Below are 26,789 nucleotides of genomic sequence, written 5' to 3' on the forward strand. Positions count from 1 at the left end.
TTTTTCAAACTTCTAAATTAACCGTTCGCGAGCATAAAAGTGACATTTTTATTGAACGCGGCTCGACTCTGTGCTATCCTCTGCTTTATATCCCTACAACTCCTTCCGTCCTGACTTACCTGACTTCCTAGATACCTTAAATCAACCACTTTTTCTAATTGTTCGTCTCCTATCTTTATATTTGCTCTTTCCCTACGTTTCCTTTCCTTGCATACCAGTATTTTTGTTTTACTTTTATTTATTTTCATACAATACTGTTTTGTCAATACTGCTTCCATTTTATTTAAACCTATCTCTAAGTCCTGCTTATTAGATGCTAATACTGCTATATCATTTGCAAATCTAAGCATACTAATCTTTTGCCCCTGTATTTCTATCCCTACAGTGTGACAGTGTGCATCCCTGTTTGATTGCCTTCCAGAAATGTTTTGTTGTAAAAGTATGCCTGGTATACGTTTACATTCTTGTTAGCCGACTGTACGACTCTTACAATAATTTTTATAGTACTAGTAAAATGTCAGTTATTTCTAAATAGTGCAGTTTCTAGGTGTGTAGGTACATTCTAGTGTCATAACAATAAGTAACACGAGTAGCTGTATGTAACATTATCTACCCATAAAATAAATACAATTATCTAGACAATACGATTGTAAAGATAAAATGATAAATATTATAAATAGTTGAAAACCACGTGGCGAATAATTACCCAACTTAGTTGTAAGATTAATTGTTCGCCATGCGGTTATTAACTATATATATAAAATTTGTGATTTTATCATTATATTATCATGTTTTATTTTAAGGAGGTACTCAAATAGACGCATATACTTTTTTTCATTTTTTTTTATGTATGATCACGCATTACTTCTTACAAACTATTGCGTATTGCGTTATTGATGATTGTTTTTTTTTTTTAATAGGATATATCTCCAGGCTGGTTTTAGTTAAATTTGCCCTTAAAGGTAGCAAAATAGTAGATGATTTATTTTTCACCTACATTATTGTTATCTGTGCCACAAAGAAAATGAAAAATAAACATCTTTTAACAAATGCTTAAATCGACGGAAAAGAAAATCTCAAAAGCGATAGATTAAATGGAAAATAAACCTTTTTGGCGTTACTAACTAAGCTCCTAAACTAATGCAACTAACTGATTTTGAATCTGTGCCGGCGCCAAACAAATAATCAACGAGAATCATTATAGAACCAAATAAGATAAAAATTCAACTTGGTATCTCCAGCGATAATTAATAGTATAATATTTCAAGAATGCGCTCTCCGCACGATCGCTTACCTTACGCGTGTGCTTTATTCGGGTAGCTGTCTCGCTATTTTGACGCCTATTTAAAATTAGTTACATTTTTTGTTAAAAAATTTTCAATATAAGGTTCTTCATACAAATATAAACCTTTCAACCCTTAGGTGCCTAGATTCTTTGCTTAGTCATATCCAAACTAAGAGGCAGAAATGGAGAATAGATGTTTTCAATTATAACTTTGTAGTTTTCAATTGTAGCTCTTTAGTTTTCAATTATAGCTTTGTAGTTTTACATAATAACTTTGTCGCTTTCGGTTACAGCTTTGTAGTTTTCAATTATAGCTTTTTGATTTTCAACTATGGCTTCTTAGTTTTCAACCATAGTTTTGTAGTTGTCAATTATATCTTCATAGTGTTGATTTTATAGTTTTGCAGTTTGCAATTACAGCTTTGTAGTTTTTAATTATTGCTTTGCAAAAGCTTTGTAGACAAAGACGAACGATTTCTACATTTTCGATTAAATTACACATTGAATTATTTATTAAATTTACCTTCATAACTCCGGGAACAATTTTTCTGAATAATTACTGCCTGTTTTCCTTTGTTTACAATTAACTATATATATTAATACCTAAAACAAGCAGAAGATTACTCGATCGCTTTTTTTTGTAGACTATTAATTATTTACGACCAACAACTTGTGTTTCAGGTGCCTTCAATATAATTTAATAAGATCCCATGCCGCAGGAGTAGGGAATCCTTTAAGTCCTGTTAAAGCCAGGAGATTGCTGGCATTAAGAATCAACGTGCTCTCAAAAGGATACAGCGGAATCTCGTTGGAAACATTGCAGGGACTGATTAAGGCATTTAATAGTTAGTTCGCCCTTAAAAACTAGACATACCCTTAAGTACAAACTTTTTAAACTATTTTTCTTTTAAGCCTCTTGTGTTTCGTACGTTCCCGAGCAAGGTTCCGTTGGGGCTAGTGGAGATTTAGCCCCTTTAGCTCACCTGGCATTGGGAATGATTGGGGAAGGAAAAATGTGGAGCCCAGAAACTGGATGGACAGATGCTAAAGAAGTAATAAAAAATACATTTTCAAAGAAGGGCTGGGGCAGTATCTAGATTATATAAAGTAAAATATCAAGCTATGTATGAGGCAAAGGTTTTTTACTTATGTGAAACCAACAACCTACGTTTCGCTCTCAATTGTGAGACATCTTCAGGGTCACACATAGCTTCATTTTTTTCTTTAGACATTGTTTTTGGGGAAGAAATGACAACAAATATGTAGATTGTTTAATTGTCAACTTCGTTGAGCATACTGGGAATTCAAAATTATTCTATTCTTCGTTTAGTTTCTGTAGCGATGTGACCTTCAGTTTGACCGACGCAAAGTAGAAAAGAACAGCACTAGGCCAGAAAAGAAAGGAGACAACCCTCGGCCAAATTCTTAACCGGGGAGGAGCGTATAATCCGTACAGTACTGCACGGAAAAACTGACCATTTTATCCACTAAAATTGCATTGCTCGAATGTGCTGTTATTGGTACCATTTACTACTGAAAATATCAACGAGATGTTTGTTTATATTTGAAGACATATTAAAGGCTTTAACGCTTGTTTTCGACTCGCACTACTATTCATGATTGAACAAAACTTTTGGCAGGTACTGTATGAAAAGGTGTGTTTAATGAACAAGAGTCGAGAGTATAATGAGCTTTTTTCNGCTTAATATATATAAGTACATAGTAATGTTTACCCGCTTTATTGCTATAAATAAATAATGTTAACCATGAAATGAAGTAAACTAATCTCATAATCTTTTACAAGAAGTGTGAATATGAAAATTAAATACACAATTCGGTACTTTTGCCGCTGACGTTTCAAAACTACAACGAATGAACAAACATCGGTTCTATATCAAAGGGTAGAAATGTTTAAAACCCGTAAATGCTACAATTAACGTTGTAATATACGTAGGCATTGATTTAGTGGCAGAATCCCTTATGGGTATCAGATGTGGGGGTTCCACTACATCAGGAAGCATCGGAGTAAATTTGAGCATTGCTTCATCTTCTTCTATAGCCAATCCATGAATTTTATCGTCACAAAACACCGGACTTCCGAGAACATATACAGTGGCATTTGTTTTTTTCGAAAGGAGATAACTGGTTCCCAGTTGTACATCCAGTTGCTCCTGATACAGGCTTCCGTTTTCCAATTGGGATAGATACGTACAGTTGATCCATTCCGAACCGTTATAATTTAAAGAAACTTTGGTAAACAGAGCTAGAGGATATTTTAAATCATACAAGGCTATTTCTTTTGAAAGTATTTCGGGTACCACAGCATCCGAAAATAATGGTACAATCTCCGAATCGTTTTCTACCAAGTGCGCTTGAAGTGTGAAATATTGACCAACATTTCCGTTCAGAAACCGAATAAAATCGGCGGAAAAAACATCGACGGATGCAGCGCTTGTGATGAGTTGATGCTGTGATATGGCCGTACCAATTACTTGTTGTTTGTTCAACATTCTTAGAAGTTGACGAAGTGACTGTTGGTACAATTCGTTTGAGTACAGTTCGTCCAAAGTTACGTTGAGTGCTAGATAGAACTTCTCTAGATCGTTGCTTGTGACTTCTAACGTCCGTATGAAATCCAGAATTCCTCTATAACTAAATTTACGGTCCACAATTGCTCTCGCCATCTTTTGCAAAGGTACAATTGATAAAAGTTGTGCGTCTGTTAGATTTGCAATTTCTAAAATTTGATTAAATATTTCAATGCTATAAGTACCATTGGACAATAGGTCAAGCTTTTCTTCTTCAGTACCGAACAAGAAAATTGATGAGAATTCATTCCTGTTTATTTGGACCAGGTCCAGAATAACCGGCATCTTTTGATTAGGACTAGACAAAATGTTGACGAACGAATTATAAATTTCAGACACTGTGGTATCTATGTAATGTATAAAATCACCAAACTTGTTCCATGTTAAATTGTAGCTGTTGATCAGATCGTTTGGATTGCTGATATTTAAGTCTAAGGTGGACAACGCTTCGGCGATCTCTGCATTTGTATAGTCGGTTAAATTAATCAGAGATATAACGTCATATATTGATAAATTGAAACAGTTCATGAATGTATTTGTACAGTACACGTTTCCCAATGTGATTTCGTTTAATAAAGTTGTGACGTTCCCCTCGATTATGTCGTATCGTATGTTCAAAAGATAAGGATGATTGTATTCCGAAAATGTTTTGTTGTAAATAGGCTGGCCTTCCAAAGGGATAATGGAGTCGTTATTGGGTAAAGGAGTCGTCTCAATTTGCGCTCGGGCATGGAAAATTATTCCATATAAAAAAAATGCGATACAGGATTTCATATTTGTGTTTTACATGCGGTTTCTACAAAAAAATATAATAATCTTATCAGTTTTCTAACCCATTACACAAAATAAAAACATAATATCTATATACAGGGTGTGCTATTTTTTTGACATAGAAAAAATGAGAAGTGAATTAAAGTTTAGGTGGGCGATCAACTGTTTTTGCTAACTGCATTTTTTTATTCTGTAATAACAATGTTTTCATTTAAAGCTAATAAATACGAGAATTAGTAAGTTATAGTGTGAATTTTTGGGATAAAAAAAAGTAGCGGAAAATTAAAAAATTTTGCATAATTCACTCACTTTTTAATAAGTCAAAAACACATTTAGATATAGTAAATTAGTAGATACAGAAGTCAAAACACAATAATTTTACTTACGTATAAAAATTGGTTGAATAAATTGAATTAAAATTATTCTGTTCTTCTTGCTAGCTCTCACCTGACTTGTTGATCATATGTAACTGTGTAACATGCTACAAGATAAGCATCATAATATTGTAATCTTGTTTAAAAACTAAATAAGAAATAATTTATAGGGGGCAATTAGATTTGCTATTAGCTAATTAAACAAATATGAGAATGGGTATGCATGGTGTGTACTCATGTAATTTTACCAGAACAAGGTTTGTTTTCAACCGATTTTTATAAAGAAAAAAAAAGAAAACCACTTGGCATATGTACTTTTACTAAATTTTTTTGTTAATGAATTTTGAGACTTAAATTGGTTCACAGTTTTAAGACTTAATTTTCTAAGAAACAGAGAAATCGTACTTAAACAAGTATAAAAGATGATAAAATAATAATTGGTTCACTTATCTGTCACTCAAAATGTATCTGTATTTGTTAATTAATTAAAAGTATTTCTAGGAAAAAGTCTGAAATGCTAAGTTTGCCTAAAATATGGCGTTTATTCTTTCACATTAAAACTTTTAGAATAGCAACAAATTTACCAATAGTATGTCTATTAACAACACATCCGCTTCTTTTATGATAAATATTATAAACTATTTTTGGAAATCTGTGTGCAATTGTCAGAATAAATAATTGTGTAAAAAGTGTTGTTTTAATATTAAGTACATAAACAAATATATATTATTAAAATAATGGCTCGAAAGACAATGTTATCTGAACAATGCCCACATTTATTTAGAATTGTGGAAACATACTATGCAATTGTATAATGAATTTCGTGCAAACATGTTTTTCATAATCGAGATAACATTTCTCCATTCCATTTTATAAAAAAAATAAAACAAAAAATAAATTGATTCGAAGCACAATTCTTACTCTCTCAAAAATAGTATTGATTGTTCTTGGACAATGCTCGAAAATATGAAAGTTGGAGTCTCATGATATAGTAACTAATTAGTAATTTTACGCATATGGGTTAATTAAGTTAAGTAAAGATAAAGAATTCTTTGGCTATTCGAAAATCCGAACGTATGAATAAAAAACATTTTGTTATGAAACAAATGAATGTACCAAAAATCTTTACCTGAAACTTCTTTATACTTGTCTTAAGAAAAAGTGTCAGCTATATTCCTTACATTTGGAGCACCCTTCATATTCATACAGTGTATGGTAATTTATTCTCCATCTACCCTCCTCAATCAAGGCCAGACGTTCCGCCGTCGTAAATAATCAAGACAACATTACATCTGGTTCCTGGTTGCCCCAGGTAACATTAAACCTTAAGGAGTTGTACATTGAAGCGCAACTAGACAAGGGAGTATCTCACAACTTTATAAGCGCCCGTTTAGCCGACAACGTTGCTTATACATATTTACTACTTAAAGGATATCAGAAAGAGATCTAAGCTTTGATCGCCGAAGACCTACAAGAAGAGTTCATTCTAGGAGTTCCTTGGATGCAAGGCATTAACGCGACGTGCGATTTTGAAAGAAAGTTTGTTAATTTTGGCATAGATACACGTCATACTATTTATTGGGTCCGAAAAATGTTACCCACCCATCACATTGGCCACACTTATCGAAGGACTAGTAACACATTATTTTCCTCCCAAATACCACAGCCAGTTCTAAGGATTGATAAAAGACTTTCAAGTGGTATTTAGGTAGGCCAAAGTCACATTCTCCAGTCGTGATGGTAAACAGAAAAAGCGGCGATTTATAGGTTCTGCGTGGACTTAAATAGTATTACAAACTACGAAATTTCACCTTTTGTGGCGTTTCATGGAAACCCTCAAGGCAATAGGAAAGTCAACAATATTTCAACTATTGGCAAAACCCTATGGATCCTGAATCCTGGCCGTATACAGAATTTACTGCCTCAGACGGAGGAGAATTCCAGTTTCGGGTAGTGACGCCTTTCGGAAAATGCCTTTCCAGCCACAAAGAGCTCCTGCTTCTTTCCAGTGGACAGTGGGACACGAAGTGTTGACAGGATATTTCAGGAAATTTTGTCTTCACTAGTTCATAGGAAGAACAATTGATGATGTTCGAAAGGTTACAGTAGCATATCCTTACTTGCGTTCCCAAAAAGTGCGTTTTTGGTTCCGGGACGCTAGTCTACTTGGGCCACTGCATTTCCGCTGAGAGAAACTCGCCACTCCTTAGCCATTTAAGAAAAATTTCCGAAGCACCCGTTCCCATGACCCGTAAAGAATCGAAAAAAATTCTGGGTCTGTGCAACTATACTTATGGGAATGTATTTCCTGTTTCGCTTTAACAAAAAATTTGTCCTGCAAATTGATTCCAGCTACTATCACTCTGTCAAAGCAGAATTATTCCAGATTCGCATTGAAATGCTTCGCGAATCTATCAGGAGAGAACAAGAAACGGACCCAGTTATCATACGGCTTTGTCAGCGATATAACTTCTTGGAAGAAAATCCTACCGGTCACACCCAACCCTGTGCGTGACAAGATCCAACTATCGCTATTCTACAAATGGGCTAGAACGAAGACCGACATTTCCAATTACATCTGTTAATGCCGTATTTGCCAATGCAGCAAGAAGCAACGGATAACCCGAGCCCTGTTTCGATCCCAACAGTCCGATAAATCATGGGATATCGCCCTCAACATGATGGGACCCTTCTCTAGGGCATTCCTGGGAAGAAAAAATATTTTGGTTGTCACCGATCTATTCTCCCGTTGGAGCATTTCCCATTAGCGCAGTCACCACTGCCATCGCCACCCGGCTACTGAAGCAGGACGTTTTGCATCGTTATGGTTATCCCCGCGTAATCCTTACAGATAATGGCTCCAAATTCACCAGCTAGAATTGGAAGTCAGCTTGCGAAAAATTAAGGGCCCAGTACTGGAAGACAACTACCATTTGCGATTTCCGAGTAAATTCCACAGAAAGGCGCAAACAGGAAATCAAAACTGGATTGTGGATTTACCTGCAACAAGGCGATCATCGCACCTGGGACAAGTACTAATACAAAAAAAGATAGTACTAACAACTCCCATATTCCATCGACCCACGAAAAGAGTTTAGTCGCCAATCGCCAACACAGAGTTGTCTTAGTTTTTTCTAATTGGGCTCCTAGCCACTTAGTCACCTGAGGCCAGTGTGTAAAAACTATTATTCAAAGCAGAAATTGCGTTGATATCTTGAAGATTTGTGTCTTTATTTACACTTACTTAATCGTCAATCATTCTTTGTATCAGATTTAATTGTAGTACATATTCTTTTTTCATACATAATTTTGCTATTTTCATTTGTATATTATCTATCTCATTTATGTATATGTTGTTGTTGCTATCGTAGTTGAACATTTAAATGTTTTACAAACATTTTATTGAGTTGGACAGTTTTTCCCCATGTACATTTTGCTATTTTCATTTGTGTATTATCTATTACTTTTATGTGAACGTTGTTGTTATTATCGTAGTGTGTCTAAATTACCTTTGAAAGACAACCATTAAAACGCACGTCATGCATGTACTACAAATACAATTGTGCAGGTTCATTTACACGTTTTTATCTTAACTTTTAAATATTAAGTTAAACTCTGAAAACTATATAAAAGGAAAATAGTCCTGGCAATGAGAGTTTTCTGAAAATGAAGATTTCGGCAAGAGTAAAGGGCGAGTGGTTACAAATACCCTGCAAAGAGGGTAAGGGACTCTCACTTCCGTACGTACCCTAATAACTATTTGGATTTTTTAAGGAAAAGAGACTGTGAAATGGCTAGGTAATCAAGCATATCTGAAATATGAAAAACTGTTTTATAAACATCAACCGATTGCTGACAGAACTCCTCCTGTGCAGGAAGTAAGGAAAACAAGAGGGGGTGTCATTTTAGACCCTGACGATTTGATAAGGGATGTTTTGGAAAATAATGACTTTGTTAATATTGGTAAGGGCTATTACTTACATAAGTCAATTATATATATATATACGTTAAAGTTAGAATATAAAAAAACTGGCCAAACTCAACATAAAGTAGAATAAATTTGAATAAAAGTCATTATCAGATGTTATTGTTTCAAAGTCTTTAATAAATACGTTAAAAATCTGGTAAATATTCTACAAAAATATATGAAAACTATTCGATAATACATTCGTTTTCCTCGTTTTGAACTTTTATTTACGGTATTCCGGTTGTAGTAGGCCCACAATCTACCTAAATATTAGGGCTTTTGACTATATCCAAAGAGAATTTACCCTACATTTAACATGGCATATTTGATGTCTACTAATATGCAATCCATATTATCCACTTTATTACTTCGTTTTAGTTTTCTCTGCGAAAAACAAAAAATTCAGATACGAAAACTGAGTTATTAATTAATGTTTGATGTTAACGCACTTATTATAGATTAGATTTTAACAGAAAAGTTGTTTAGTTCGCTTTCGCATTCGCTACTTTCTAATATAGAATTTACAATTACTAACCCTAAAGTAACTAAGAATGCATTTTTAAATTTTGATTCGTTCTTAAATGTTACAATAAATGTAAAGAGCAGATATTTGAGTTGAAATTAAATAAACAAATTATGGCATGACGTATTATCCTTCTTTTGCTATAATAGTAATTAGATAGAATTTCAATAGTGGACTTGAGATAGAAAATTTGATTCTGGTAATTGTAGAAGAGTCTATATTTAGCAAGAACACTGCTTTGGAAAACTTCATTGTAGGGCTTCATATTTCCTTATTACGTTGCTTTTCTTTTAGTTCTGGTTTCTGATTTTCAATCCATTAATGCAGCTATTCAAAAGGAAGTAATGCATACCCTAGAGATAATGTATCCTTTTTACCTTTTAGTGTTTATAAATTCACAAATACAAATTTTAATAACCAGGAAAAATAATTTGAACGATTAACAATTAGCTTAGATTTCAATGAAGAAATATGTAGTAGAAAATGTGTTGTTTTCTCTTAACAGTTCTTTAGCCCCAAACACTTTACACCACCTTCAAGGGTACGTAGACATTATTTACATTTACAGTATTAAAATTACTTACTTAAGTTATTTTTTAGAGTATAATCTTGGACGGTAATAATTTGACAACAGATTTACTGATGGAACTTGGTAATGGCAAATATAAAATTAAAGTAAGTATTTAATAATGTTGTACATTTCTTATAAATTCACAAAACGAAAAACAATTACGTATTTTCTAATTTTTTTTTATATTCTTTAAATTTACCTATATTAAGGAAATAAATGTTTACAGTTTTTAATAACCAAATTGCTTGTAGCTTTCAAAGGAAGCAGAAGAAAAGGTATTGAAATCGAGAGAACTTATTGACGACATAATATCACAGAAAAGAGTGGTTTACGGAATTACTACTGGATTTGGCAACTTTGCAAGGGTAGTTATACCACATGATAAACTGGAGTAAGTTAATTACAACAATTGTATATAGTAATACATACTTGTTGGAGAAAAAGACCGGAAATATCCATTAAGCGAAAGAATTGGTCACATTGCCTATTTCTTAAATTTTGGTCATCATCAAAAGGTCCTCACTCCTAAGACTGGTTGTTGGACACGCACCTCCACACTGTCCTATCCTAAGCTAATCTTCACATTTCCCTTAAACTAGAACAACACACGTCTTTAACTATTTGCGAACAGTAATCTAATCTAGGTCTACTTCTACCCCTTCTAACTCCCATTTCTGTCTCTCATATGTCTCTGACTAGACCTTCATGCCTGAGAAGGTGTTCTACCAACCTATCTTCTATTTCTTATTGACTTCCGTAGAGTCCTCTGTTCTTCTATTCTTTCTAATACCTCTTCATTTATAACCTTTTCTATCCACGGTATCCTCATAATTCTCTTGTAATACCCACATTTCGGAGGCTTCTAACCTTTTCTTTTCCGCAGCGCCCATCGTCCATGTTTCGCACCCGTACAGTATCGCGCTCTAAACATACACCTTTAACAACCTTTTTCAAACTTCTAAATTAACCGTTCGCGAGCATAAAAGTGACATTTTTATTGAACGCGGCTCGACTCTGTGCTATCCTCTGCTTTATATCCCTACAACTCCTTCCGTCCTGACTTACCTGACTTCCTAGATACCTTAAATCAACCACTTTTTCTAATTGTTCGTCTCCTATCTTTATATTTGCTCTTTCCCTACGTTTCCTTTCCTTGCATACCAGTATTTTTGTTTTACTTTTATTTATTTTCATACAATACTGTTTTGTCAATACTGCTTCCATTTTATTTAAACCTATCTCTAAGTCCTGCTTATTAGATGCTAATACTGCTATATCATTTGCAAATCTAAGCATACTAATCTTTTGCCCCTGTATTTCTATCCCTACAGTGTGACAGTGTGCATCCCTGTTTGATTGCCTTCCAGAAATGTTTTGTTGTAAAAGTATGCCTGGTATACGTTTACATTCTTGTTAGCCGACTGTACGACTCTTACAATAATTTTTATAGTACTAGTAAAATGTCAGTTATTTCTAAATAGTGCAGTTTCTAGGTGTGTAGGTACATTCTAGTGTCATAACAATAAGTAACACGAGTAGCTGTATGTAACATTATCTACCCATAAAATAAATACAATTATCTAGACAATACGATTGTAAAGATAAAATGATAAATATTATAAATAGTTGAAAACCACGTGGCGAATAATTACCCAACTTAGTTGTAAGATTAATTGTTCGCCATGCGGTTATTAACTATATATATAAAATTTGTGATTTTATCATTATATTATCATGTTTTNGTTGTCCACCATTTTGTCATAGATGTACCTAAATAAACTAATGGGATTGCAATCGGCAGGTTCTTGAGAAACATGGACTTCAACCTTTAAAATTAAAGGCAAAAGAGGGTCTTGCTTTGATAAATGGCACTCAGCTCATTACGAGTATTGCGAATAATTACCCAACTTAGTTGTAAGATTAATTGTTCGCCATGCGGTTATTAACTATATATATAAAATTTGTGATTTTATCATTATATTATCATGTTTTATTTTAAGGAGGTACTCAAATAGACGCATATACTTTTTTTCATTTTTTTTTATGTATGATCACGCATTACTTCTTACAAACTATTGCGTATTGCGTTATTGATGATTGTTTTTTTTTTTTTTAATAGGATATATCTCCAGGCTGGTTTTAGTTAAATTTGCCCTTAAAGGTAGCAAAATAGTAGATGATTTATTTTTCACCTACATTATTGTTATCTGTGCCACAAAGAAAATGAAAAATAAACATCTTTTAACAAATGCTTAAATCGACGGAAAAGAAAATCTCAAAAGCGATAGATTAAATGGAAAATAAACCTTTTTGGCGTTACTAACTAAGCTCCTAAACTAATGCAACTAACTGATTTTGAATCTGTGCCGGCGCCAAACAAATAATCAACGAGAATCATTATAGAACCAAATAAGATAAAAATTCAACTTGGTATCTCCAGCGATAATTAATAGTATAATATTTCAAGAATGCGCTCTCCGCACGATCGCTTACCTTACGCGTGTGCTTTATTCGGGTAGCTGTCTCGCTATTTTGACGCCTATTTAAAATTAGTTACATTTTTTGTTAAAAAATTTTCAATATAAGGTTCTTCATACAAATATAAACCTTTCAACCCTTAGGTGCCTAGATTCTTTGCTTAGTCATATCCAAACTAAGAGGCAGAAATGGAGAATAGATGTTTTCAATTATAACTTTGTAGTTTTCAATTGTAGCTCTTTAGTTTTCAATTATAGCTTTGTAGTTTTACATAATAACTTTGTCGCTTTCGGTTACAGCTTTGTAGTTTTCAATTATAGCTTTTTGATTTTCAACTATGGCTTCTTAGTTTTCAACCATAGTTTTGTAGTTGTCAATTATATCTTCATAGTGTTGATTTTATAGTTTTGCAGTTTGCAATTACAGCTTTGTAGTTTTTAATTATTGCTTTGCAAAAGCTTTGTAGACAAAGACGAACGATTTCTACATTTTCGATTAAATTACACATTGAATTATTTATTAAATTTACCTTCATAACTCCGGGAACAATTTTTCTGAATAATTACTGCCTGTTTTCCTTTGTTTACAATTAACTATATATATTAATACCTAAAACAAGCAGAAGATTACTCGATCGCTTTTTTTTGTAGACTATTAATTATTTACGACCAACAACTTGTGTTTCAGGTGCCTTCAATATAATTTAATAAGATCCCATGCCGCAGGAGTAGGGAATCCTTTAAGTCCTGTTAAAGCCAGGAGATTGCTGGCATTAAGAATCAACGTGCTCTCAAAAGGATACAGCGGAATCTCGTTGGAAACATTGCAGGGACTGATTAAGGCATTTAATAGTTAGTTCGCCCTTAAAAACTAGACATACCCTTAAGTACAAACTTTTTAAACTATTTTTCTTTTAAGCCTCTTGTGTTTCGTACGTTCCCGAGCAAGGTTCCGTTGGGGCTAGTGGAGATTTAGCCCCTTTAGCTCACCTGGCATTGGGAATGATTGGGGAAGGAAAAATGTGGAGCCCAGAAACTGGATGGACAGATGCTAAAGAAGTAATAAAAAATACATTTTCAAAGAAGGGCTGGGGCAGTATCTAGATTATATAAAGTAAAATATCAAGCTATGTATGAGGCAAAGGTTTTTTACTTATGTGAAACCAACAACCTACGTTTCGCTCTCAATTGTGAGACATCTTCAGGGTCACACATAGCTTCATTTTTTTCTTTAGACATTGTTTTTGGGGAAGAAATGACAACAAATATGTAGATTGTTTAATTGTCAACTTCGTTGAGCATACTGGGAATTCAAAATTATTCTATTCTTCGTTTAGTTTCTGTAGCGATGTGACCTTCAGTTTGACCGACGCAAAGTAGAAAAGAACAGCACTAGGCCAGAAAAGAAAGGAGACAACCCTCGGCCAAATTCTTAACCGGGGAGGAGCGTATAATCCGTACAGTACTGCACGGAAAAACTGACCATTTTATCCACTAAAATTGCATTGCTCGAATGTGCTGTTATTGGTACCATTTACTACTGAAAATATCAACGAGATGTTTGTTTATATTTGAAGACATATTAAAGGCTTTAACGCTTGTTTTCGACTCGCACTACTATTCATGATTGAACAAAACTTTTGGCAGGTACTGTATGAAAAGGTGTGTTTAATGAACAAGAGTCGAGAGTATAATGCGCTTTTGTCAGCGCGCATCCAAGACATTGGAAAGGGCACATCGCTAGAGAAAGTAAATGAAGTATAATTAATCTCTTGATTGAAAAGGTCTCTCCAAGAAAATTTTCACCTATTGTTGTCCACCATTTTGTCATAGATGTACCTAAATAAACTAATGGGATTGCAATCGGCAGGTTCTTGAGAAACATGGACTTCAACCTTTAAAATTAAAGGCAAAAGAGGGTCTTGCTTTGATAAATGGCACTCAGCTCATTACGAGTATTGGTGCAGAGGCGGTGGAGAGAGCATTACGTATAGCTCGTCAAGCCGATGTTGTAGCCGCACTTTCGTTAGAAGTTCTTAAGGGAACCTCGAGGGCTTTTGACTCTGACGTCCAAAAAATCAGGCCGCATAAAGGACAGGTGGCCGTTGCCAAACGTTTAAGGGCCCTACTTCATTCCGATATTTATCCATCTCAAATTGCAGGTAAGTTTTGTACGTAACTTTAACGCTTCTCAATAACAGATGAAGCAGCTCTTGTGAGATTATTCATGAGTCAGACGATAGTATCAAAAATTATGTATTTAACGTTGCTTGTTATCAGCATGCAATCAGAAATCAATTCTAAAACAATATAAGTGGGAAGGTAATAATAACTAAAAGGGTCATCATAGGGTCAACAGTCCTAAGACTTTTAGAAAATACTACAAATGGCGCAGTAAACGCCATCTGTAGCACGATGCTACATTTTACGATTACGTATGCTCCAGTCCTAAGACTGATTGGACACGCACCTCCACTCCTTATTCTGAGCTAATCTTCGCATTTCCCTAAAACTAGAACATCCGATATCCTTAATTATTTGCGTACATTAATCTAATCTAGATCTACCTCTACTCCTCTTAACTCCTGTTTCTGTCTCTAATATGTCCCTGACTAGTCCTGAGAAGGTGCCCTACCAACTTATTTCTTATTGAGAGTCCTCTCTTCACCTATTCTTTCTATTAACACCTCTTTATCTCTAACCTTCTCTATCTGTAGTAGTAAATATATAGAAATTAAAATTAACCTTAAAATTTTCAGATATTGATTCGACATCATTTTAATTTATTTTTAGAAAGTCATCGTTTTTGTAACAGAGTTCAAGACGCCTACACCCTAAGGTGTTGTCCCCAGGTTCATGGAATTGTCCATGATACCATCGATTTTGTACAAGGAATTATACACACGGAGATGAACAGCGCAACTGATAATCCTGTATCCTTTGATACACACATTAATTTGCACATGCATACATATTACATACGTGTAATACGTAAAATTAATGTGTATTGATTGATTGATTGATTAATGATTAATTAATACGAGTCTCTCGTTGTAAAGTGAACATTTCGCAAAGTACTCGCAATCAGTAATTATCACCCATTACAAAAATTACGATAAAGTAACAAGCCTTAATTTTGTAACAGATTGTTTTTGCAGAAAGGGGTGAAATTATTTCAGGGGGCAATTTCCATGGCGAGTATCCGGCTAAAGTATTGGATTATTTGGGAATTGCGGTTCACGAATTGGCCTCAATGAGCGAAAGAAGAATCGAAAGACTTATTAATCCAGGTAAAAAAATCGTGCAAGAATAATATTTGTGATAAAAAATGTAATATTTGTTACTTACCCCAGTTTGCTTCCCTCATAAACGCGTATAAAACTTCAACTTTTTGAGCTTTTGATACCATTGTAGGTTTGTTGAAAAAAAAACATATTATGAGTAGCATAATTCTTACTAAAAGTTTTCTATTTGAAACGGCCGTTAGAAAAACAGAAAGGGAAACTATATTAATCTACATTTCCACAGAAACTATAGGGTTGTCCGGAAAGTCATTTCGTTTTTTGTTGTGGAAATGAAAGACAGTTTTCGTATAATAAACAAATACTTTATTAAATTATATATTGACCGTTCTGGTCCAACACCTTTTGCCATCTTTCTGGTAGTAGCATAATTCCACGCTCATAAAATTTTTGGTCTTTGCTGGCAAAAAACTGATCGAGGAGGTTTTTGACCTCCTCATTTGAGGTGAAGGTTTTACCGTCTAAAAAATTTTGGAGTGACCGGAACAAATAATAATCCGATGGTGCCAGGTCTGGAGAATATGGTGGGTGTAGCATTGTATCCCATTCAAGCTGTAAAAGCTTTTGGCGAGTGACCAAACTTGTGTGAGGTCTCGCGTTGTCTTGGTGAAACACTACACCTTTCCTGTTGATTAGTTCTGACCTTTTCTGTTGAAGTGCATCATTCAGTTTGTCCAGCTGATGACAGTAGACTTCCGAATTAATCGTTGTGTTATCCGGTAAAAGCTAAAAAAAAACGATTCCTTTAAAATCCCACCAAACAGACAGCATCACCTTTTTTTGGTGAATATCGGCTTTGGAAATGGTTTGAGCCGGTTCATCTTTTTTGCTCCATGACCTCTTGCGTTTGACGTTGTTGTATACAACCCATTTTTCGTCCCCAGTGATGATGCGCTTCAAAAACGGATCATTTTCGTGACGTTTGAGAAGCGAATCGCAGACGTCAATGCGGCGACACAGATTTCTCTCTGTGAGAACATGGGGAACCCATACATCGAGCTTCGAGGATAATCCCAGGCCTTTCAAGTGGTCATAAACTGTTGAATTTGATAAATTTAACCTCAATCCGATCTCACGTGTTGTTATTCGCCGGTTCACATCAACTAATGCCTTTATCGCGTCTTTATCAGCTTCAACCGGCCTTCCCGAACGTGGTGCATCTTCGACATCAAAATTGCCGGATCGAAATTTAGCGAACCAGTTCTGGCACTGGCGTACTGTCAACACACCTTCTCCATACACATCAGTCAATTTCTTTCTGGCTTGAACAGCATTTTTACCCTTTCTGTAGTAAAACAGTAAGATATGTCGAAAATGCTGCTTATCGCTCTCCATATTTAAAAGGGCACCAACCAAAAACTACTGCGTAGAATTAATTGGAATTTTTCACACACAAGCCTTGCTATATGAGCTCTCAAAGCATATAAAAATTATACGGCTTAAATGTGAAGTTGGGTGCAAAAGAATATAATTAAATCCTCTGTCGGGAAAAAACGAAATGACTTTCCGAACAACCCGATAGTTTCAATAATTTCTTGTGAGTGAGACAGAAAGGTCTTTAGATAAAAATAAAAAACTAGGAAAAGCTTTATCAATAAATAATGAAATAAAATAATATACTTTGAAATTAGTGTCAAGTACATATGCATAATTTTGGAAACAATTGAGTGCATGTTTCTTTAATCCCTTGAACGTATTTAAATGACAAGTGAAAGTAATACGATAATAAATTAATTATTTTTAGCTTTAAGTGGTTTGCCTGCCTTTCTAGTCAATGATGGTGGTGTTAATTCTGGTTTTATGGTTGCTCACTGTACTTCAGCCGCTCTGGGTAAGCAAAAATGTTACCTATTTACCTTAATTAAGAATTATTATTTCTGTAAACGTACTTATAAAAGATATTTTCGAAGAAGCTTTTGTCGGAAATAATTAATTACGAAATTAAGCAGCAACCGTTATGCTTTATCGTCTTTATAATTTTTAACATCGTTCCTTATTTGTTTCTTTGTTCGAAGCCTTGCAATTATCAAGCAAAATTGGGTTTTAATAAGCGTAGATTAAAGAAACAACCTGTAATTGATGATGTCTGTTTTAAAAAATGAAGCTAAAAATTATAAGTCTCTCTCCAGTCTCTCAGAGTCTCTCAACGTCTCTGAGAGCGTCTCTCACAGTCTTTCACAGTCTCTCAGTTATTGCCTAGGTATTTTTATGGATCTCTCATAGTCTCTGTATGAGAGACTCGAACGATAAAATTGTTAATTCAGAGATTCGAGTCTCTCGTTCAGAGATTCGAGTCTTTCGTTTAAAGATTCGAGTCTCTCGTTCAGAGACGCTAAGCAGTTTTTTTGGCAGTCTCTCGACAGTCTCTCTCAGCGACACCAGAGAGACTCGATGAGAGGCGGAGACTCTAGTCTCGCTTTCAGATACTCTCAGAGACTGAACATTTTTATTTCGGGTAAAAATACGTAATACTATAGATGATAAAATTGCGGATAGAAAATTATATGAAATTATTGTATCTGTTTAGATTTATGTCAACGCGAGCGGGTCACTATTAGTGTTAAAACAAACCTCTGCTTCCGCGTCCGCAATTACGGATGTTCCGCATTCATTTTCACATCCGCTTCTGTAACTGTTCCGCATCTTTATAACGGAAGCTTATCAGAAATTAACAAAATCTTATTTCTTATCTTTTTGAAAATCAGTATATCGGAATAATAAAACAAGTCGTACTACAAAAATTTATTACTTTTGTCTGTTGTCTGAACTTAGCCGTTTTAAAAACACAATTTAAATGGAATTGCTCGTTGCAAAGGTGAAGTTACATTTGAGATTATTTTGTTGATATTAATGATGCAAGTGCTAAATGCAAAATTTGTAACAGTTTGTACATTTTTAATACTCATTAATATTGCACGCGTAACTGGAACTATTCTTACTGTCGAATTTCTTCACTTTTGAAGGCGCAAGTCGCCATTAAATGACAGTGAAAAGTAATAGCAAATTTTGGAATTCTAATATACCTATGCACCTATATCAAAACTAGAATTTCATTAAACCAATTCCTTTTTAATATCTCAGTGTCCGAAAATAAAGTTATGTGTCATCCCTCATCCGTGGATAGTCTTAGTACCAGTGCTGGTCAAGAAGACCACGTATCAATGGGATGTTTCTCGGCGAGAAAGGCATTGAATATTGTCGAAAATGTGGAAAATGTGATAGCAATTGAGCTGCTTGCTGCATGCCAAGCAATTGAATTTTTGAGGCCGCTTCGAACAACTGCTCCATTAGAAGAAGTTTATTTAGCAGTTAGGAAAGTTGCAAGGTCAGGTGCATTGTTTTTGCCAAATAATTTTTATTTGATACACATAGAATTTTTCAATAGCAATAATCGTAAATTCGTTCAACTTATTCTTTTGTACTAATATCGTAATACTTATTCAAAATCAAATACCCATTTATATATCAGAATTTCATGAATTAAAATTAGTTCTATTCGGTTTTAAAAATTCCTTCTTGGTTTATTTTTGTGGAGTTGAAGGATTTCTAAGCATTTTATTCTTTATTTTTAAAGTCCATATCTATAATACATGTAAAATTTGACATTTGATTGAAGTAAGTCTGAGATAGTGTATTTCTCTTTACAGTAATTTAAAGTTTTATGTCCAGGAAAAGAGTTTCGTTTAGGTTGCTTTTATTTTTAACTGCTTAAACTCATATCTTCGCAAGTTTGTTGTTGCTTATGAAAAATATTTTTAAAGGTCACTGGATGCAGACAGATTTATGGCTCCTGATATTGAAGCAGTTAAGAAATTGCTTGAAGAAAACAAAGTATGGATGGCGGTGCAGCACCATATCGCATATTATCATTCACCAAAGGTATTTAGGAGATCAATTTTTGTTGTTAATTTTATGAATGTTTGTCTTTTTTTTGTCAAGGAAATTGAGACGCGCTCTTTCAGTCCGACTTCTTCATCACTGGTTGAAGAGAAACCAGAAACACATCGAACATCATTGAAAAGAAAACATGAAGACGATTAACAAAAAGCACAATAAAAATAGAAATAAACAAATAAAAATTATTGTTGTTTCATTCCCTAATGGTTATGTGTAAATTGTGTGCTATTATTTATATTAATCTGGTTACAAAGAAGACTACTTTCTAAAAGATAAATAATCAAATTTTTTCTTACTTTTGTTAAGAACCGTTCCAGAATTTGTTCTTATTCGCCATTTCAATTCCATGCTCCAGACCATGTCGTTGAAAGATTCCTCACCATTCGAATGAGGGTTTTGTCTAAATATATTTTTTTGGGATCATCATCTACTTCTTCCTATCTTGAGCCAATCTTCCCACTTAGTAACCTACATCTCTATTTGCAAACAATTAATTTTATCTAGGTCTACTTTAGCCCCTCTTAACTTCTGATTTTGCTTCTAATATGTTTTTTTTTGGATAATAAAAAAAAATTACTGCGTTTAAAATAATAACAAATAATCAGAAATTTTGTCAATAATAAGAATCAAAAAATCTGTATTAACCTAGGAAAGAGCTTCATCATTTATGGTAAGGATTGTAAATAAGAGAAAAGAAAGGGGGATGAGAAAGAAGAGGTCATAAAGAGGGGTGGAAAATGGGATCGAGATATAGAAGAGATTAAAAAGAGAAAATAAAATGGAAACGGTAACTAACAGAAGGACATGGAGAAGTTTCTGAAGGAATCTGAAATATCGAGTGATAGAATAATAAAGTCATCTATCGACAAAAAGAAACAGGAATAAATTTATTACGTTCAAATATACTTTAAACAATACAAACACATTCACTTAGATACAGCTCTCTTGTATCCGATTAGAAGTCGTAACTATTTCATGACCTCTGTATTTCTGCGCTAAGGATGGTTGAATGGTCGAAGGCGTTCGCACGGACCTCTGTAGTGATTTATAAATCTGAAGTTAAAAACTTCAAGTGAACACAAAGCATTGAATTACACGTAAACAACGGTGACGTGACAGAACCACAGGTAACGAATTGAAATAAAAGTACAAGTATTCACTTACATTTTTGTTAGGACTTTGAACGTTTTCTTTGGCTAGAAACCTGAATTCTTCGTCGTTCTCGTCTTCAGCTACTCTTGAGTCAGTCTCTTGATATGTTTTTGTAAACGTTTGGCTGGATTTTCTTTCTAAAATGAGCGGTAAAGAAATGTTATCGACATTAGGTAGAAATCCAAACATATCCAGTAGTTTTAGACTTATAGGTTTGGTTATTACTAAGATTGTGACTACATTAAAACCTTGGTTTTTATATCCGAGAATGTTATAGAGGAAAATTAAACTGTTAAAAGGTTTTGGTTTTCAAGACCAAAATGTAATTAAGCTAATGAAATTTTTTGAAACTGACTCAATAAGATAATGAAATAGGTGTACATTAAACTCGAAAAAGAAAAGGCGGAAATAGTTTCAAAATTGAAAAATAGTGAAAATTATATATACGTGTCTGTATCTCTTTACCCTTTGCCTGTAACGACTTCCGGATATAACGACGAAATTACAGTGGTCCCTTTGTCGTCGTTATATCCGAAATCCACTGTATTTCATCGTAACGTTCTTGTTAAAAGGACGGGTATTGATTTTAGAGGTGGAAAATAGATGAAAATACAAAATATACATGAATTTAAATATTTCATAAGGTGACATTTTTAAAGAAAGAGCAAAACAGTGAAATTTATAGAACGAGCCATTAATTTCGGTTGACAGGTCATGAAAGCAGTTTTGCTAAATTTAGTGGGACCTTAAGCGGATGAAAGGCTTTAACATGCTGCAGTCGTTTTCATCCCCCGGTTTCCTTTGTTTTCGCAACCCCCTAATGTATGCGATAATTCGACCCAGAATTAGCAGTTTATCTGCGAGAGACAACCGAGTTGAACTTGAATCAGAATGATCTTTAATCTCTATATCCTGGAAACTTTAGGGTACAATTATATTTACGCACATATATTCATATATATATATAGAAATATATATCTACATAAACACTGGGTATAATAATATGTATCCTAGCTGTTACCTACATTCATACTTGGGAAAATGGAAGACCAAAACCAAGACCGAGTGGTAAAACTTAACGAAAAATTATTGCTTCCGGTGAATTTATGAGTTAAACTATGTGAAGCAACTTTAATATATTCTTTTCTTGTAGACTATATAAGCAAAATCAAGAGTAAGACCGAATAAGCAAGATCAAATTGCAAAAAACGTTTGATACGCGGCAAGATGCACTACCAACGGAAGAGTCATGAACATTACATAAATTGCACAATACCTATCCCATTACCGTATTGATTCCTTATAATATCGGGGTCGGTTATTTCTACGATATTCTTAAGAGAATCGGCGAACAGCGGCTCCAAGTTGGCGGATCCCCTGTGGTCTGTGACAGGACTGTCAACCAAATCGTCGGTAGCCATGACAGCCTCCATCGGGATATGTTTCGTAACACCTTCGGATCGGTGACACGGTTTCGTATAATGTTTTCGGCATAGAGCCGCAAATACGAGACAAACGCCTGTCGCTAATATTCCTGCAGTGCCCAGGAGTCCCATGAATAACGGACTCATGGTCATGGACGCCTGTCCTGAAAACGGAATAAGTATTTTATTATTCCTCTTACAGACGCATACAATTTGAACGCTCTTGCTTCATTTTTTCTCGGATGACATTTCAATTTTAAGAAGTATTTAAAAAAAATTGTGTTTCGTATCATCATACGAAGATGTTTCGGGTGCTTAACGCTGAATCCCCGAGGGCGAAAATTACATCAAGTGCGATTAGGGTGTTTAAAGGATTACCTGTGAATTTGGCAACCCCTTTGAAGGTTACCGCATCAATCACTGCTGGGTCGCTCCGTCCCTTCGCATTTACGGCATACATTAATATCCTGTAACTTGCGGTTGCATCAAGACCTTCCGCGTAAAACGTCGGAGGCGCCTTGTGCGTCGTGACGTTGAGCTTAGACTCGAGAGACGGCAGCTCTAGAACTTCCATGATGAAGCTCTGGGGCAGACCGCCGTCGAAACTCTCCACACATTCAACTTCTAACGCATTCGAACTTTGGTTTATAACCGTGCAATTTAATAAGGGATACGGTCTACCTGCAAATAAAGAGGAAAAATCGTAAAGTGCTGGAAAAGAGACCTAATTTATCAAAAATTTGATAAAATCAAGGTAAGAACTGCGTAAATGTAGGCATTCACGACCGACGTCTTTAGTTTTACTACAGTAGAACCTCGATAAGATAAAGACCAAGGGAAACGTAAAATAATTTGAGTTATTAAGGTTTTTACTTGTTAAGGGTTTAAGTTTAAGATCTAAAACTATCGATTTCCAGTGACTTAGCAAACCCTTCAGCTTTTTCCTTTAGTATAGGTCCACTAACACTAATGTTTTTATTTCTAAACTGTCTAAATCATGTAAACAACAAGCATTTATCTAAATTAGGAAATTCAGCAATTCTTCGTCTTTTACATAGAAGACTTTCTCCCGATTCAAACCACTTTTCACTGCTTACTGAGGTGCGAAGACCAAATTATCCGTTTAAGTTATAGATGGTTTATATTTTAAGTAATAGAGGTTTTGGACTCCGAGGGGAAGGGAACACAAAATTTTATGAATTTATAGAGGTCATTACGTTATCGAGGTTTAAGTTATCAAGGTTCTACTGTAGTATCTTTTGGGTTTATTGGCTGACATAAACGTTACAGAAGAAGATGGAACCGTCTAGGAAGTTAATGAGCTTTTAATCAGCAGATTTGACAAGAAGACTCATTGAAAGCTAAAGTCCAAACTAAAATTATATTTTGACTTTTGCCCAACGATATTTTGTCTCATTCTAAAGAACGCTATCTCGCACAGTCAAATGCCTTCTCGAATGTTATATTTCTGCAAAGAATCTTTCCAATTTCAAAACTACACTTCTAATTAGTTTTCCTTGTCAATAATAGTAATGTAAAAACCTAAATTACTAATATTCTCACCAACGCGAAGATTTGATTAATTTTTGGGTTATTTTATAGTTGAGTTTAGGTAGTAAAATTACGTTTATGGTATTAGTACTAATTTTATTTAATTATTCAGTTAAGGAATTTCCTATTCATTTCTCCGATTCCGAGACAATGGAATTAAGACAAAACATGGTAGTTATTCTTGTTGTAAAAGACGTCGCCGATGCTCGGTCGAAGTTAATGTAACAGGCAGTCAAGAAGCAGAAGCTAATGGAGTTTTCGAATACGAATTTGAATTTTACCACAGCGGAGCGTTATTAAGTCTATTAAGATGAAAAATAATGCAAATTGTTTCGAGGATTTATTATCCTCGCGAGTTTACAGCATCCACGGTCCGTAGGAGGGTTACAATGTCTGTATGGTATCCACTATCAATCATTCCTTAAGTTTTATCTATACACGGGAAAAAATGCGAAAAACAACGGATATATTCAATTTGAATAATGACATGGCAGGTGATAAATCACAGGTCCTAAGTTTCCTCGCAGAGCTGCGAAGAACGCCAAGGACTTGGCAGATAAAATTTGGTCCTTTTTCAAGGAGAAGTCCCGCGTTTTTATGATTTTCGCCAGCCAGCAGCCTGTTTCCATCCGTGACAGCGGATGACTTAAACTGGAATGATGAATGTAAACGGTAAGGATAGGAGAGCTTACGACTCCCATACATGGTTAAATTGAGAAAGGACTTCGACAGCCGTTGGCTGTTTAAAATACGTACAAAAACTCGTCCTGTAATTTAGCCTCCAACATTAATATTCTACAATATAATAACAACCTCCACTTCGCTTGCTATTCTATATAAAACGATTTACTGACAAACGAACTTTTAGGGATAATGATACGGTACACTTCGAATTTAATCAAAAGGAAACTTTAATAAAAGGATATTTATTGTGATAAATGACTCACCAGTTTTGCAATTTTAATGCAACCACTTCAGAATATACTTCTAGTCTAATTCATATATAGGTACCTATCTATCATTATTTAGTTGTTTATTTTAGTTTGAAACTTTTTATCGAATGATTGAACTGTCAACGAGAAAATAAACAATAGTTGAAGTAAGATTTAGATAAAAGCAGTTATAGAAGTTTCAAAATGCTGTTCTTTATTTACTCTATGTACGTTTCACCTTGCTGTGGCATCATCAGGAGTATGAATGTAAAACTAAAGTCATCATTGTCTGTTTTAAGACTGGTTGGACACGCACATCCGTTTTTTCCTACCTAGAGCTAATCTTCGGATTTCCCTAAAACAGTAATCTAATCTAGGTCTATCTCTACTCCACTTAACTGCTGTTTCTTTAATCTTTTCTTCTTTTACTTAAAGGCAACTCAACCCTACGCTATCCTCTATTGCTCATGCTCCTTCCATCTTTCCGTCCTGACTTATCTAACATCCTAAATAAATTAGAAACTATATAACTTCATTCTACTATAAATTAGAAACTTTTTCAAATTTTTCGTCTCCTATTTTTATAATACCTATTTCCCTACTTTTTCTTCCCTTGCATACAAGTATATTTGTTTAATTTTTTTTCATACAATACTAAAGTATCAAACAATAAAAAAGTACCACACGCTATTAAACTAAATCCCTTTTTTGTGTCCGTCAGGTAAGGAGGTATTAGAAAGAGTGGGAGAACAGAGGAAGTTGTGGGAATCGACAACAGGCCGAAATTGAGTTAAGAGAAGTAGAGGTAGTCTTAGACTAGATTATTGTTCGTAAACGGCTAAAGATGTAGGACTGAAAATCTTATGATGATGACCCAAAAATTTTGTGGAAATTGCAATATATATTTATATCGCCAGCTTCAGTTAGCGTTATCTCTGTTATGTATAAAGGAATTTTTTCCCGGGTTGAAACACTGACCTACAGACAATCTATTGTTCGGTCCATTTAATCTTTTATTTTATAGTTGTCCTTTTTCTATTTGGGTCTCGGATTGCACAATCCTCTGAGACGATCGTGAGGCAGCACTGTCAAGCTTTGGAAGTTGTGCTGACACCCGCGGGACTACGTTTCTTATGTGGTTTCTTATCTGCTCGTGTGGCTAAAAAGTGACAAGGGGATGAGCAGATCAATTTGTATTATCCGGTGGAATCGGTTTTTAGAAAAAGCACGCGTTATCGGAAGACGGATGATGGAAGACAAATGTATCTTTATGTTTCCAATAAACCGGAAAATGTTTGTTCGTTTTATTTGAAATGGACCCTCAACCTTATAAAATACTGTCGAAACCTTTTAAAAAAACACCACGAACAAAAAATATTGGGAATAGAACATTTGATATCAAATATCAAAACTGGTTAAATGAGCAACTAAGGCAGTTTAACGTTTCTTAAGTTATTAAGTCGTTTTATGTACAGAGAAAGCTGTCTATACTATGCGTTAATTAAGAACTATTCTTCGTTTACTTTCTGTAGCGATGTGAGCATCAGTTTGACCGGCGCAAAGTAGAAAAGAACAGCACTAGGTCAGAAAAGGAAGGAGACAACTCTCGGCCAAACTCTTAACCGGTGAGGGGCGTATAATCCGTACAGTACTGCACGGAAAAATTGACCATTTCATCCACTACAATTGTATTGCTCAAATGTGCTGTTATTGGTACCAATTACTATTGAAAATATCAACGAGATGTTTATTTATATTTGAAGACATGTTAAAGGCTTTAACGCTTGTTTTCGATTCGTACTACTATTCATGATTGAACAAAACTTTTGGCAGGTACTGTATGAAAAAGTACGTTTAATGAACAAGATTCCAGAGTATAATGAGCATTTTTATCATTACCTACGATTTTTCAGGCGTCCATCCAAGACATTGGAAGGGATACATCGCTACAGAAAGTAAATGAAGTATACCCACA

At 34.5% G+C, this 26,789-nt stretch overlaps 3 protein-coding genes across 5 annotated transcripts in view; 1 reads left to right on the forward strand and 2 right to left on the reverse strand.

The window, feature by feature from the left end:
- Positions 1 to 2,991: 2,991 nt before the first annotated feature.
- LOC108735431 lies at positions 2,992 to 5,140 on the reverse strand. Its single transcript, XM_018467389.2, has 2 exons — positions 5,031 to 5,140; positions 2,992 to 4,669 (listed from the first exon to the last, which is right to left on the reverse strand). The coding sequence occupies exon 2, from the start codon at positions 4,645 to 4,647 to the stop codon at positions 3,175 to 3,177; it is 1,473 nt and encodes a 490-aa protein (XP_018322891.1). The 5' UTR covers positions 4,648 to 4,669; positions 5,031 to 5,140; the 3' UTR covers positions 2,992 to 3,174.
- A 3,397-nt stretch (positions 5,141 to 8,537) lies between these two features.
- Positions 8,538 to 19,940, forward strand: LOC108735428 (histidine ammonia-lyase). Its single transcript, XM_018467385.1, has 15 exons — positions 8,538 to 8,739; positions 8,793 to 8,981; positions 9,803 to 9,872; positions 10,022 to 10,049; positions 10,109 to 10,183; positions 10,331 to 10,470; positions 13,245 to 13,408; positions 13,476 to 13,615; positions 14,427 to 14,718; positions 15,350 to 15,489; positions 15,702 to 15,846; positions 17,603 to 17,689; positions 18,940 to 19,183; positions 19,620 to 19,737; positions 19,798 to 19,940. The coding sequence occupies exons 1-15, from the start codon at positions 8,685 to 8,687 to the stop codon at positions 19,897 to 19,899; spliced, it is 1,989 nt and encodes a 662-aa protein (XP_018322887.1). The 5' UTR covers positions 8,538 to 8,684; the 3' UTR covers positions 19,900 to 19,940.
- A 683-nt stretch (positions 19,941 to 20,623) lies between these two features.
- LOC108735393 (titin) overlaps positions 20,624 to 26,789 on the reverse strand; it is a 74,010-nt gene continuing 67,844 nt past the window's right edge. Inside the window, exons 10-13 of one of the 3 annotated variants that reach the window (XM_018467336.1) lie at positions 22,710 to 23,012; positions 22,196 to 22,495; positions 20,920 to 21,044; positions 20,624 to 20,808 (exon numbers count right to left, since the gene is read on the reverse strand). In XM_018467336.1, coding sequence (XP_018322838.1) covers positions 20,686 to 20,808; positions 20,920 to 21,044; positions 22,196 to 22,495; positions 22,710 to 23,012 — 851 coding nt within the window. In that variant the 3' untranslated portion in view covers positions 20,624 to 20,685. Of the gene's footprint in view, positions 20,809 to 20,919; positions 21,045 to 22,183; positions 22,496 to 22,709; positions 23,013 to 26,789 lie in introns of all 3 variants that reach the window. The other 2 variants (XM_018467337.1, XM_018467335.1) reach the window with 2 other exon arrangements.

This window comes from Agrilus planipennis, unplaced genomic scaffold (assembly GCF_000699045.2).
Source record: "Agrilus planipennis isolate EAB-ADULT unplaced genomic scaffold, Apla_2.0 scaffold40, whole genome shotgun sequence".
Classification (NCBI taxonomy): Eukaryota; Metazoa; Arthropoda; class Insecta; order Coleoptera; family Buprestidae; genus Agrilus; species Agrilus planipennis.